General features: G+C 41.0%; 1 protein-coding gene across 3 annotated transcripts in view; it reads left to right on the forward strand.

Moving 5' to 3' along the window:
* The window catches only part of MAD1L1 (mitotic arrest deficient 1 like 1), a 379,497-nt gene that overhangs the window by 179,980 nt on the left and 183,908 nt on the right, over nucleotides 1–15,609 (forward strand). For all 3 annotated transcript variants that reach the window (XM_074886096.1, XM_074886098.1, XM_074886097.1), the window contains exon 13: nucleotides 9,652–9,708. In XM_074886096.1, coding sequence (XP_074742197.1) covers nucleotides 9,652–9,708 — 57 coding nt within the window. The remainder of the gene's footprint in view (nucleotides 1–9,651; nucleotides 9,709–15,609) is intronic.

The following is a 15,609-nucleotide window of genomic DNA, read 5'->3' on the forward strand; positions in this document are numbered from 1 at the left end:
ACAGTACTGTATGCAAACACAGTGCCTGGATCCAGAGTAGTTTTGAGATGACAGTGAATTGGGGTGAATACCCTTATTCTTGACTTTGAGAAGTGCAGTGACAATGAATCATTCTTAGTGATGAGATGCAGCAGTGCTGACTCATCGGGCTGAAATTAGAAGGGCTTTTTTAGGTAGAGATGTAATTCTACCATTTTTTCTGATGAATGGATAAGAGTGAACATTTTTGTTGGCTAATTTACAGACTTCATCAACTAAATGTTGTTTCTTTCCCTCTAGCTATCAAACTGACGGGGAGAGCGTAGGTCCAGGGAGGTGGTACTGGAAAAAACACGTAGGAAGGAGTGGCAGAGAAGTTCATAATTTGGTAGACTCGCTGGGTGTCATATTGGCACCACTTTTAGTTTTTGAGGTTCCCTTTTTCTGTGTTTGGTGAGTGCTAATGTTTGCTTTCATCAAGATAGGGTTTTTGGAGCCTGAACTCATTCTGCTGATAATCTAAAGGAGACAAAGAAAAAAATAATTGCTGGAGTTAAAATTTTGCCAGAAAGTTAAACGACTGCACAAACATTTGCTCCCTCCTTCCCTAACCAACTTCATTATTACATCTAGTGGCAAGGAATTCTGTTCCCATTTAGCTACTGTGTCTTCTGCTTGTAGTCTCTAGCACTGCTTCCCAGTTCAAGAAAGTTTAATACAACCTGAAGAAAACATCATGCTCACTGGATCCCAGAATCACTTACAGTACCAGTTTTCAGATCACTTAAATAGTGATGAATAACCAGATTCCCGGAGGTGCTACATTCATTTCAGAATCTGGTGCTGGTATCCCTTCATTTCGGCTTCAGAGATTTGATCACAACACAGTAAAATTAATTCTCTTTAGTGTCCTCCAAATGATTTGTATTCCTTTCCCTTTTTTTTTATTTCCCTGTGGAATGAGCTGATACTCTCCTAATGTTTTTTAGTTGCACTAATATATTAATTATCTGTTTTACTCCTGGCAAGAGATTTGTGGTCATCTCTCAGTAGACAGGTTTTATGCCAGGTTATCTTTCTGCTGTTGGGCTAAAATTTTGCTAGGGGAGCAGCAAAAGAGAAAGGACTCCCTGCTACGACTGCACACTCAGCTGCTTTTCTGAGGTAGGTGTATTTCTGAGCCCACAAAGAGAATATCAGTGGCAGAAGCCTCTCTGATGGGTGTTCCAGTGATGGGGAATGACTCCTCTGGAGAGTCCATCAGCAGCCGGCAGTCACTCGTGTGTGTCCAGGAGATGCTGTACTGGCCGACTGCATAATGCTCAAAGCAATTGGCTTGGCAGAGTTTCATCAGTCAGGCTGCCCTTTGCTGTTGAGGAAGCAGCTGCAAGCTCACATTTTTGTTAGGCACTGTATTCTCTCCCCAGGGGCTGCAGCACCATTTGATTAGGACAGAGGGAAGGAGACCTATCACAAAAGTGTATTATTCCCAGCAGAGCTGTGCTAATCTTTTGGTCTCTGTGCTCTGTCTTAGCAAGGTGTTGAATGAAAACATCAAGGAAAAACAGGAGGAGAGAGGAGTCGCTCAGCTGTTGCCCTTCAATCTCGCCTCAACCTCGGCTGCAGCTCAGAGAGTAAAACAACAAATGCTTGGTCTTGTTTTGAAATGTTTTTGCAAACCTGATACTTTTTTGTCACATGAAAAATCTGGTAACACCTGAGTCCCTTATTCTCCTACCTTCCTGCTTTCTTTGTAAGTGTTTCTGTCTGGCATAGGGCTGTCCGATCTCCAGAGACTCATCCTTTCCTGAATATAATGCTCTGCATTTTCCATCTCCCAATTTGCTTTGGTATTGTGTTCCTTACCTGACAGCGTCTGCCTGGGAGATTATGAGAACAGTGTTGATGGAATAGATTTTGAGAAGTTCAGAGTCTTTCTCTAAATTTTGCATTTTATTGGAGTTGGGAAGGTCACCTTTGCTTTGAGGATCAGGGAGATTAGGTTACTGCAACCTCCAAACATGGAAGTGCTCAAGTTCTGTACTTAACATGGTGCTTAATCCCTTTACTGCCCGAGTGGTGTGGCCCATCAGGTGCGTTTTATGTCAATAGTGACACCTCGTGCTCAGAGATTACCTCTGGTCACAGATTTTTGTGTGGTTTTACAGAGTGAGTATTATCTTTACATTAGAGAGAGAGGAAAAAAAGGAGTTTCAGAGAGTTTAGTACTTTAACCCCAGGTCTCTCAGCAGTTGTTAAGCAGAGGGGGAACAAAAGCCAGATCTCTGCTGCAGAACTATGCAGCTTATTTTAAGCTAGGTCAAGTGACTTGCCAGGAATAAGGATATGGGCAATTTCTGCTTGAAATCCTGTCTTCCTCGTATCAGTTGTTCCACGGGTATTTTGTTTACACCCTTTTCTCATAGCCTAACCAGTGAGAGTTTGGTGTGATTTCATGATAATAAGCTTACTGTCAAGAATTCTTGACATTACTAAGTAACTGTATCTCTTAAAAGAGAAGGAGAAAGATTGGTCTGTCCTTGAGACTTAAGAGGAAGAGAAAGGTTTAGTTATCATCTCTTTGTCCAGTAAATCTTGATGGTATGTTGACAGGAGCCCATATCTTGCAGATGCTTTCCCTGTAATTATAACTATGACTTCAGCAACTTTTCAATTTACAGTATCATTTTTTTGTTTAGCACCCAAGAGCCTTTGCTTTATTCATCCTTCATTTTGGTAACCAGCTGCTTTTTGTCTCTCACTTGGGGGCGGCATTTCCCTGCTGCACATCAAATCCAGTAGAAAACTGGTTCTCAAAGAAGTAGCAGCTCTTGCTTTTTTGATGAAAAACACTCTTCACTGCTCTGCACAAGGCAGTAGCTTTCAGTCCCTGGGTGTTGCGGTTTGCCATGATGCCCAGGGCACGAGTCCCTGGAGATGTGGGACATCTTGCTTACAGGCATTCTAGTTTCCTGTGTTCCCTGTCCTTGGTTGGGGTAGAATTAAGAAAGACGAAATTACATGGACAACCACATAAGCTGTGGCCTAAGACACATGCTTTTCATTGAGCTGTAAGCCTATCCACATAGTATAAATTATGTCAGTAAGTAATGGTCTCTGTTTTGCCTATTGTAACTTTTCTGCAAGTCAGAGTGAGTGTCACTTCACTGTATATAAATTTCTGAAACACATTCAGAAGTTGTTGGGAAATTTTCCCCTTTACCTATGCATCAGACTGAGCCTCCCGCTGCCTCAAATCCAGCTCCTGTAAGATAACATGGTGTTTTTAATGCTTTTGAGACAGCACCAGAGTTTATTTGTAGGTGTTATTTCCTACTTTATAAAGGATGTGCATTTGATTTTATAACCAGAAGAACTTTCTTGAGAAAAGCAAAATTGAATCTGTAAAGCAGCAAGGAAATTATTTAGCAATGTCTGATACTAAACTGTCTTCCTGATTGTGATCCCAACTGATGCAGTTTTGTGAAAGATCAGTAATTTCATCAGCAAAGCATCAAAATACTTTAAATTAGAAATGACCATTTAATCCAGTGTAATTTTGTAGTGCACTTCAGAGATGCTAAAACAACACTGTACTGCTACCAATCTGCAGCAATGGTGTGCTGATGGAGTGAAGGCAGGAGGCATTGGCTAGCATGGTATTGATGGATATATGACTTGAAAGTATAAACAGGCAAATGCATGCATTAACTGTTGAAAGCTGAATCCCATGGGTGAGATTTCGGATTGAACACTAATGAAAATTTCATTTCAGTTCTCACAATATTTTAATATGCAGGATCACAGTATGCAAATAAACTGAAGTCTAACTGCAAGTGGCTGATGAGTTACTTCTGTCTCAGTCTCTGCCACCCCCATAAGTAAGCTGTCTGTGGCTTTTGTGAAATCAAAGTTTTCCTCCTGTTTTCCCTACAAGCCAGGATCTTATAAAAATATCTTTGTGTGTGAGATAATTAGTGACTGCAACCTTCACTTCAAAGTGTTCTCAATTATATTCCTCTGCTCCATGTAACCCATCAGTGTCGTGCATAGAGCTACATGGTTTTTAGATTGGATTGAATTGTGTTACAATCAGTGCTTTCTTTATCAAAACTGTCCTGGGAGTGCAGCCATGTTTTTGGGTTTCCTTCTGTATTTCAGCTGCAGCTTTGATGCACCGTATTTTCCTGTTTGTCCTGAATCTGATAGAAAGAGGCAATGTGCTTTTTTTTCCTTCTTCCCCAGCTTATAGCATCAGATTAGATATGTTGGCTTGGACCCTGTTATAGATCACATCACACTTTAGCCACACATTAAGGCCATCTAGCTTGAGCCAAGAAGCTTCACCTTGTATCTTTTGTAAGTGAACAGATAAATAAGTTACTGTGAAATTACCCAGGGAACGGGGGGGCAGCCAGCACAAGGAAATTGAAATGATTTGGCATGTTGGAACATACAAGATTCCACATTTCTGTGATCGGTAGATGATATATCCTTGTAAATTTAAATTGTGTGTTAACTTTCTCAAAGAGGAGGGGCAAGAATTTATCTTAGAAGTTAATTAATTTGAAATAGCTATTAATTAGCATTATACCTAAATTTGCCAATCATCACACTTGACTTGAATTTGCATACAACTGTTGCATATAAAATAGTGATAAGGGTATCTTGGGCTTTGGTGTGCTGTAAAAATGCCACATTTTGCAGCTGTGTTACAGCTCTGCCAGGCTGAATCTCCTCCTGTTCCCCTCCCATGTGCTGGTGCTGCCCTTCCAACAAGTGGCCTTCCTTCTGGGGACCTGCAAGTGGGATTTATAGCTGTGAAAGCACAACCCCAGAATAGGCAGCTATGTATATTCTCAGGTATTTCACCCTGATGAGGAAAAACAAAAATGACTCTTTCTAATTTGAGGCAGTGAATGTGCTGCTTGTTTCTCTCCCTTCTAAACTACCTACGTTGTATTAATGTGACTGTTAAGATAATCATGTTTTTTGATGAAAGCGTAAGACTAAAATGATGTTTCCAAATGAAGGTTGTTTTGATTTATTCCCTGTATGCAGCATGCATAATTTTGCTTCCCTAACTCTTTGAAGCAAGCTTTAATTTTATGGCTTTGGCTGTTGCTACTACTGTGCTGTGCCGTACCTATGAGCTATTTAATGTGCAACATCGAGGAGTAAATTAATGCAGGTCCACAAAGAGAGCGCTTCGATTTGCTAATTGCTTGTAGAGCGGAGGGTATTGTTGTGTGGAGAAAGACTGTTCATTAGAGATCGAGTAGCTAATTTTTTCCTACAAGTGAGTCTCACATTTGAGCTGTTTGCGTATCGGTCAGGGCAGTAGGCTCACGTTCAGCCCCTGGAGAAGAGTGTGGGGCTGTTGATGCAGTTGGTGTTAACACCTGTGTTCTAACCACCAGATTGCTTTAGTTTCATTCATTACACCCTCCCTGACCAGCCTCCTCCTCCTCCAGTGCTGTCAGTGAAGGCTGCCTTTTGGAAGGTACAGAAGACAAATTATTGAAGCAGGGAAGCAAGCTAAACAATTCAGAAATGGCTCCTTAGGAGCTGAATCGGTTCCTCTCCTTGGAAACCGTTCCTGCTCCTCTTTCAGCCCTGAGCTGCAGTATCCCAGTGCAGCCAGAGCACAGGTTATCTTTCCCTTCCTGCCGCTCTCTTTTGAGGATGACAGTAGCATTGACAGTAGATTAGACTGTGTTGTCATGTAAGATGAATGTTTTGAATTGACAAACCCTTTTTTTGGAGGCTTATAGTAGTTGACTGAATACTTGAGAGGATTTTTTTTTTCTTACTTTGCTACTTGATTTTCTTTTACCTGCTTGTGCTGCCTTCAGTGGACAAATGGGACTTTACATGTATTCTTAATATCTGTTTGCTTATCAGATTTCTTAATGCTTGAGCTCGGTGATCCATGGGAAATTAACATGTGTATTAAGTAATGAGAATTTCCTTGGAGCTTTAAGTAACTTTTATGCATAGTCAGAAAATTCAACACGCAAGTCTATCCTACTGCGAGATTCCTGAGATACCAAGGTGAATGTGATCAATTGAAGTCTGTAAAACAGAGCTGGGTTATATATAGGTAGGACATTGCTTTTCCCAGTGTGAAACTCTGAGATGGGACTGGCGGACGGCGCCAGCAGTTTGTCCTGCAGGTAACCCTCCTGTGCCTGCTGGCGCAGCGGTCAAGGACTCTTGCACACCATCTCCTTCCTAACCACCTGAACTGGCTCGGGTTCATTGCTTGTGCTTTTGTTGCCTGCAAGTGCCCAGAGATGGCTGAACTGAGAAATCCAACAGTTCATTTCTGCATAAGTAAATTCTAAGAAATAACACTATTTCTTTCAGGTCTTTGCCGCTAAATGCCCAGAGTGGGACTGGGTGTAGGGGCTCAGCACACTGTCAGGCACCATTCCAGGGCCCTCTGCAGCTCCTTCCTTCCATGGCTGTGGTGGCTGGCAGCTCCTCCGAAGCACTCTGATTAAGTGAGATGTGGGGATAAGTTCAGAGCCTAATTTCTTCTTCATAATTAAAAATGTGTGCATCTGTCATGCTGCTGGTGATTAGGTTGTATTTTCTTGTGGCCTAGGAGGAATATGGCAGTGAATCATTTCGCAAGCAGCTGTCCTCTAACAGCTGAGCTAGGTTCAATATTTGATTTAAGCTAATAAAAAGTCTGGGGTAGGGCTAATGTTTACAAACTGGATGTGATAAAGCATTCAGATCATCTGTTTCGCAGCCAGGCGAGAGGAGGCACAGGGGACCCCACCAAAAGGTTGGGCTTTGTCTTGTGCTTCCACGCCTGCCTGCATATGTGGGCGCAGGCAGAGAGCAGGCAAGTCAGGAGGGTCCCTGCTCCGGTCTGCAAGTGCATCAGACAGCATCAGCTGTGCTGGAAAAGCCTCCTTGTTTCCAGCTGTATCATTGTAAAAGCTCTCAATGTATTAAATATGTCCCTTTTGCTCTTCTGTGAGAGTTATAGTCAAACCATACATTTAAAAATCTTTTAATCTTCATAAATCATTTCTTCCAGCAATCTAGTAAGTTCAGTTGCTGTTCTCTGAATTCCCACTAGTTAGCTACTCTTTCCCTTTGAGATGAGCTGCCTAGAAATGAATGCAATGAAGAAAACCTACTTTGTGATTTAATTCTTATCTGATTGCTTCTCCAAATCATATTGATCTGCTGTTATCATGCTGCTGTTGTGGACTTGCTCTCCAGGTTTGCCTTTAGGTCTCTGCTGGCATAGCAGCTTGAGAGGTTTGTATTTAGTTATTTTCTCCAAGCCATATTATATATAAGGTAAATTATGGAATATTTCCTGCTTGTATTTCTAATTTCTCTCATTCCTTTGTATTCTCTCTCTCCTGTCCAAAAGTTTTCGCAGCCTCTTCCTGAAGTAAAATGTCAGGGTCTTTTCTGTTCTTTTTTTCTTAATTTTGTCAAGGTCTTGTACTTTAAAATGCTCTTATATCCATCTAGTTAAACAGGTTTCTAGGGAACTGTTGTGTTCATATTATAAAGAAAAATATTTCCACTGTGAAGGGGACCAAAGCTTGGCACAGGTTGCTCAGAGAGGTTTTGGACTTCGCCTCCTTGGAGATACTCGGAACCCAGCTGACCAAGAGCCCTGAGAATCCTTATGTAGCTGACCCTGCTCTGGGCAGGGGATTGAACTGTCCTCTTCCAGTCTGAATTACTCTGTGATTCTATAGAAGTCTGTACTAGCAGGAGGCTGAACAGAGACAGGACCCTCAAATTCAGAAATGGTAGCTACTGTAAGCAAACATATAATTCTTAATGGCTCTTTACATCTAGTTTAGAATAGGCCAGTAGTTCCCCTCTAAAGGTCATCTTCATATAGGTAAGGCTAATAAATATACAGAAAAGTTGGGGTTGTTTTTGAGCAAAAATATTCAGTCGGTCTTGGGGTGTTTTGCAAAGGCTGTGCTAGCATCTCTCATAAATAACATCTCTAGGGACGTGTTTTCTAACTCTTTTTCATGCCACTTTTTTCTGGCATCAGCCTGCTGGTGTAATTCTACCCGATTCAGTAGTAGCAGGGAAAAAAGTCTTTCTCAGGTGTCTGCAAATTTATAGTTCCCTGAGGTTTCAGCATCAAACTTGGTGATAATTTCATTTTTTCTTCTCACTTGCTTGTACATGCACTCTCTGTTTGGTTAGGACTGGCATCTCCCGCTGTGTTTAAGAAGTGTGTTTCATTTCCCTGTGCCGGGTCCCAGGCTTGTATGAAAACCCTTTTCATCTTATTTGAGTGAGGATAATGTCACATCATCCTAGGCCCTGCACAGCAAGAATCCGTAACTTTTTCAGTTTCTACTCTACTTTGGGGCCAGGGAGGTCTTGAACTGTTTGGGTGGTTGTTTGCAAAATTAAACTTCTGCTGTGCTGAACCCTAAGACCGTAATTTTTTTGTTTGCTTGCATTTCAGTGCAGTTAGCCTTCAGAGCTTAATGTTTTCCTTTTCATTGTAATAAACTGCTTGCTATTTGTCTCTGGTTTGGATGTAGTACTCAAAAGACCCATTTAATGTGTGGCGAGAGATTGTTAGAGGGACTCTGGGGGGTTTTAATGAATATCTGCTTGAAATTACATGAATTAGTTTGTAGGGAAGTTAGGGGTTTTTTTAGTTCTTGTTTGTTTATGTGGTTTAAATTAGTTTCTCTGTCATCAGTTGTGACTATTTTTTGGGCTTTCTGCTAACCAGAGGAAGGCTGATTGCAGGCTGGAGAAGTGGTGTGAAATAAAAGATGTGGGAAGTAGTAGCACTCAAGTAGTGTAAGTGCTTGTCTTAGCCATCTCCAAAGTATTTTGTTTAAAATCCCTTTTCATAAACAAAACTCTGTGAAAGCTCCTCCTCTGAGTCAGGTTCCCATTTCTTCCTAAATTATGCAGGGATAAGATAAGATAATTTCACTCTGGTTTAGGGTGCTTTACACTTCAAATTTCCTCTTGAAAAAGAAAAAACCTTGTGTTGGGACTTTTTCTCACAGAAATTCAGTAGGGTTATGTTCCAGAGAGGATTTTCTCGGTATTCTACCACAACAGTTTCAGAGGCTGCCAAACCCAACCTTGTACCTCAGCACTTCAACAGAACGTTTTCTATGAAGTTATCTTCACACACAAACACACCTAGCAGGAGCAGTGAAGCAAACCTCTTCTTTCCCTAAAGTTAAGCTTGGCAGCTGGGTGGGTTTTAGACCACCCTTCCTGCAACTTCCAAAGAAATGGAGAGGAGGCACAGTTGTCTGACTGGACTAATAGGATTTAAATTTTGTATGGCTAATCCAGTGGATTTCCTCTCTGCAATAAAAGTCGTCTTTCTTGTGTATGTAGGCTGCAGCTCTTTGGGTCAGGATTGTCTCATGGAATGGGATGCTGCCAGGACATAACAAGACCCAATGCTTATAATTCCTTTTCAGTGCTGTGAAGATCATCTTGCCCTTGGTGGCTTTGGTTGGAAGGGAACAGTGCAGTCCTATTAAACATCCAAAAATATGTCCCAGACTTAAGGATATGGTGTAGTTGAGAACTGTCAGTGTTAGGTTAATGGTTGGACTAGGTGATCTTCAAGAGCTTTTCCAACCGAGATGCATCTGTGACTTCATTTTCTACCTTTTTGTCTTGAAGGCTCAGCTGTCTCAAGTTCTGGAAGAAGTGGGAAATCATAAGCAAAGAGCAGAGATGGTAAGTGTTCATTTTTTTTTTTTTTAATTGTTTTACAGAGCAGTAACATATGCAGAGTTCAGTTCATTCAAACAGTGGATCAGTTCCAAATATTCAGAAATGAATAGCAAATAAGCATTGTAAAAGTTTCTATTGTTTTTGCTAGTCTTGGCACAGACTGTCTTGGTGCTCACCTGGAACAAGTGTTGGATGAGATCTAATGGTCTGTCTTCCTTTTTTCAGCAATTTCCTTTCCCTTTGTTAGCAGCTCTAGATCAGAAGCAAGGATTTAATTTCATCCTGAATTAACTCCTTTCTTTGAGGACCTTTGATCAAGTCTCAAGTTTGCAAAGGACAAGCAGATGAGATGCAACAGAATTACAACAAACTAGTGTTTTATTGAATCATAGAGTGGTTTGGGTTGGAAGGGACCTTAAGGATCATCTAGTTCCAAGTCCCCTGCCGTGGGCAGGGACACCTTCCACTAGACACTTCCACAAAGTGTTCGACCTGCTGGGTTTTTCTATTGTAGTGACAGTTCCCTCAAGGACCAAAAATAATAGAGGCCAGAAAACCAGATAGTAGGGCGCTTTATGTGCAGTTGCATGACTATTACATATGATTCTTCATACTTGGGAATAAATGAGGTGTCAGCTATTAAGCTGTTTTGTGAGCCAATGTTTTTGCTAATGGCGAGTTGTGGGATTCCTGCAACTTTTTCTAGTCACAAGAAAAACCCGAGTAGTATCCAAGATGTAGACATCCATTCTGTAGATGTGTTTTACACTGAATTAATTTCGTTACTAATGAAAAAATGGGTATGAATCACTGGCTAGTAAGTAGGTGCTAAACAGAGTTTTGCTCTAAAACTGAAATCATAAACTACAGTGCCATCACTCGTCTTTTTAGACTTCTACTTATCTCTACTAGGGCACTGAAGGGCAGAGCTAGTATGTCCTGCTGTACTATTAATAGGTTGCCATACGTCTGCTAGTTTCTTTTTTTTTAATTTGTACTCTTTGCTGTTTCAACATCAGATTTTCTATAATGAGGGTGTTAATTGATTCCAATTCTGGGGTGGTCTTACATTGTGGGCAAATATTTTGTATGCTCAGCCGCTTTCTTCATGACACAGGTCAGAACTGATATTTCCAAAGAAAACTGAATTAATCCTATTTACCATCTGATTTCATTACATGCTGCCTTGTTATAGTTTTAAATTCTCTACAATCAAATTTGCATTGTGCTCACTGGACGTATTAGAGGATAAATTTGCTGTTATGTTTTAAATGTTCTGATGTGTAAATTTTTTAAACATTTCAAAGTTTTTCTTTTTGGCTCGTTAAGCCTGGGTTTTGAGTTACTTGTTTGCCTTCAAAAGTTTGTTATATTAAACGGGCTAGCACACTGCTGAAGAAACTGGAACTTCCAACGTTAAAGCATTAATTGGTGTTGTGCATCATCCATCAGCAGAGGATAAAGCAGCAGTCAGTGTTCAGTGCCTATTCCCAAGGGTTACTCAGCAGAAAACTGCAGGTCTTGTGATCTTCCAATAAAGTTTACCTCAATCTCACATGAATAGGCTGTATTCTGTGGTGCTTTAGACGATGGATTATGACGTGTGGGCTTTATTCAGTGTTTTGAATTTTGTTCAGTACATATAAGTAAAGTGCTTCATCCCGAGGAGGAGAGATTGTTTTTCCTCTTCTTCCCTTTTGAGGAGAAACATGACAGTGTAGTTCCATCTTCTCACTGGTGGTAGATCATTCTCCTCCACCCCCAGGTAAAATCTCCCTGGTAGGGAAAGATGTGTCACTTCTTGTCTCCTACAGTGCTCGGGGTGGCAGAGGTCTGTCCCCCTTGGATGGGGCTCTTCCATTACCTGCCTGCCCAAGGACTCCAGCACTTGTACCATCAGCCCCACTCTCCTCCCTGCCATCCAACAAAATGTTCTTTACATGTTGGGTTTTCTTTCTCCCCCCTTTCCAGATCAGGGGCTCACCTGGATGGCCTTATTTTCAGACTCTCTTAAAGTTTACGCTTCAGCAGTTGTTTGCCTGATTTGGATTCCTGGCATCTCGCCTTCTTTTTCATCCCCCTCCCTCTTTTTCACCCGTGATCCACTGCTTGTTTGATGTTAAGCCTCTGCAGCTGGGGGGATGCAGAAGGGCTCGTCCTGCTCTGGGTGCTGACAGATGTGGATCTTGCTTTTCATCAGCCATCCTGCAAACAGACTTATGGCCCTAAGTGAAATGGAATAAACACCTGTCAGGTGCTATCGTACAGTCTGATGGGTCTTTGGGCTGCTTCTGAGATAAACCTCTGTAGAGGTGACATCTTTACTGCCACCTTCAAGAGTGCTAATGGCTTTGCCACCCTCCCCAGAGCATGGGAAAGGAAGCGATGTGCTCTGGGGGCTAATGACCTAGCGGATTGGATCTCACTGATGAGTTTGATGGGGTTTCTTGTATGTGATGGGAAGCATCTTACATGCCCTGGTAAATAATTCATTCTTTACATAGCAATATTTAAAAGTAAAATACTTGTGGGATAAATCTGATAGGATTGTGGCCTCAGTAAAGACAGTATCCGCGTGCTCTGTGTCCTTGGGAGGAGAAGGCCCTCGTTCAGGGAACTGTGTCCACGGGGACAATATGAGATGGAGGGTGGTGTGTGCTGCAGGGGATGCTGCACTAGACCAGGGCACAAGGTCGTGCTAGCGGAAAGTGGGATGGACTTGCTGCTCTTAACTGCCATTGAGTACTCCAGCACGTGATTTCATTGCTTCTCAGCTAAAGTGGGTTTACTACTGGAAGAACAAAAAAAAAAAAGAAAAGAAATTTAAACATCTTCAGCTAATTGCAGTTGACAAGACAAAGGCAGTTTGACTTTCCAGTATTAATTAGCAAACCCATACTAATTAGCTTGTATAAGCACAATTCATGCTTCTTTCCCTAAATGCAATTAATATTGCAACTGAAGACGTCTCTGGGCTGTGCTGCTGTATCATTAACATACTTTGCCCTAATTAGACACGGCCAGTAGTGGCTAGAGAAATGAGTTTGTGATTACAACCATAAAAAATCCTCTAATATTTTATATCCTTCAGGGAACTTGAACCTAGAATTTATTTTCTGATTTAAGAAAAATTACCCTTATCATTGTGCTGTGTAATTAAATGAAACTTTGATTTTTCTCTCCCTCTAACCCTTCACTTATTTATTTTTCTTTATTCACAGCTTGAGTGTGTTCCTATTGTAAGGGAACAATGCTTACCCAGTCTTCTGAGAGGTGGTACATAACACAGTCACCAATATGATAAGGTTCAGATGACTTAGCTGTCCCACAGATCTGTGGGGTTTGTGTTTCTTTTGTTTGCTGAATGTTTTTTGTTGGTGGGGTTTTTTTTGGTGTCTAAGCACCCTCTTCTTTCCTGCAATTTTTGTGTATGTACGTGCACTTTTCTGACAATTGTATCAGCACGAGAAGTTTTCTTTATTGAGGCTAGAGCTCCAATATCTTTATCTCCAGGATGCGCCAGGAGATTGCTCATAAAGTTCACACATATGGCTCCCTGTTTTGTGGTCCCAGGATCTTACTTCTTATGGTATGTTGGTTTAATGCTCTCCTGGCTGAGAGCTAGCTTCACTCACACCAAAATATTATTTGTGAAAAATGCCTTCTTGTTTGTTATATTATTTTTCTTTCCCTCCCTGAGGGAGGGAAGCAGAAACTGCGTTAGTTTTTCTAATTTTCATTTGCCTTTTTCATATCCCTTTATAGACAGGAGGAAATGGTTGGCTCAAGATTGCCATCCAAGGAATGGCCGTGATCCCTGATCTTACACTTTCTTTCAGTCTGGTTCTGTAGCAAGGGGCATTCATGTCAAGATTTTTTTTCTCCATCATTAATCCCAGAGGGAAGTCAGCTTGGTATTAAAAAAGTATCACCTGTATTTTCATTGCCCTGAGGTGCTGTGGGTATCTTTTGGCTTTCATCTTCAAAAGACAGCTTGGCCCCTGTGGGCTCTGAAATCTATAGACTGCTCATTGGAACAAATTATGTTTCACCCTCCAGCAGATTAAAAAAGATGGATATAAGATTCAGAAGAATTGCTTAGCAGGGCGGGAGGTAAAGAGGATTTGAAGTCCAAGAATGTAGCCATCACAAAATGAATGGCGTAAATTGAGTGTCCTTACAGAAGATATAAAGACACCTTAAAATGAAAATAATGAATGTCCCCTGCCTTGAGTAAGTGTTGGTTAACCCTCTGGAAAGAACAGGAGAACCTTTAATTAAGGACAGCAGGTGAGGAATAGTTAAGGTGCCAAATCATGTGTTCAGTCTGATGAAACCATAATGTTTAGGAGTAACTTAAATGCCAGTGACTACCTACACTGATGTTTATCAGGAAAAGTAATGAAGACAGAAAGGAGAATACATGAAAGAAATAAACTCAGAGAACACTGCGCATGATGTAGTTGGGAACTAGCTGTTAACTGGAAGGCAACATGGAAAAATTGCAGAGTTTGGGAAGATTGCAACAGGCATCAATACATAAACAACAAGAGACCCACCCAGTTCATAAACCATGTGCATTATTAGTTGAAGACTTTACTTTCTAGTGGTTGCATCAGACCTCCAGACTTTGAAGAACTGTAACTTTTGACACTTAAGAGAAATACCTGGCAAGGATAAAAATTCTTTTTCATTTTCCTGTACAGGTGATAACAATGATAATATGAAAGAAGTGAACTTTAGTATAGAAAGACCAGCCCTAAGCAACTTGCCAATATAGTTCATTTAATTCTTGTTTAAGAGTTATTCAACATAAAGAAGTACAATGGACTACGCATAAGAGCAGAAGTGGTGTTCATTAGTGGAAATGTAAATTTTCTGTATTCTCTACAATGGAATGGCAATTAAATGTGGAATTAGAGTACTGAACCACAGTAGTTATAAATATAAACGAAGCTTTGCTGGGACATGTATAGAATCACAGGTTGGGAGCGGGGAGAAGATGACCGACCAGTGCAGGACATCTCCATCTATCAGAAGTGTTATTTCATAATTTCTGAATTGATTTAACGAGGCAACAGCAAATCTCCTTACCGTTTGACAGATTTTATCCTAACACCTTACATGAGACTGGAAAACCCAAGACAGATGAGTAGCGTGGCTATCAGCTGAGAGGCAGCATGAACACAGCAATAGTTTTAGTAAGGCAATTTTAGGGAAATATCCAGTTCTCAGATCAGATTGAAAAACATGAATCTAGTTATAGACAGCAAAAAAAGCTGAATCAGAATGAAATGATACAGTAACAGAAGACTGGAAGAGGACTTTTAGATCATAAAGTCCAGTCCTTTGGTAACTGAGGCAATTGCAGCATATACCTCAGTTCATAAATCTATCAAGCTTGTCTTGAAAGTGCTTTGGTTGTTCGTACCATTGCTATCATTGAAAGACTGCTCTGATAGCTGAAATCGTCCCAATTCCAACTGAAAATATATGTGCAGTTAATATCCTTCTTTTTTTTCTTGTGTTAATGTTCTCCTTAAACTACAGTGACTGTTCTTCCTCCCTCATATTTATGCTGTGATATTTTTATAGAGAACAATTGTCCTCTCCCAGCATTTCATTTGTCTAGGTTAAACAAATCAAGCTCTTTCAGCATCCCCTTAAAACAGGCTCTTTAGTCTCCTCATGAGACTGCAGCTTTGTTTCAATCTCTTCCCGTTTTTCTGTGTCTCCTTTGAAGATGAGTAACCAGAGTGGTCACATCATTCCAGGTGATGTTTCAGCAGGAGCTTCTACAGAAGCATCTTCTACATCTAGTACAGGCAGATATCTCCGTCCTGGATATAGCTCAGCTTTTCCGTTACAGAATCACATCACCCATTTCCACTGCCACATGGCACT

The sequence above is a fragment of the Strix uralensis genome, chromosome 16 (genome assembly GCF_047716275.1).
Source record: "Strix uralensis isolate ZFMK-TIS-50842 chromosome 16, bStrUra1, whole genome shotgun sequence".
NCBI lineage: Eukaryota > Metazoa > Chordata > Aves > Strigiformes > Strigidae > Strix > Strix uralensis.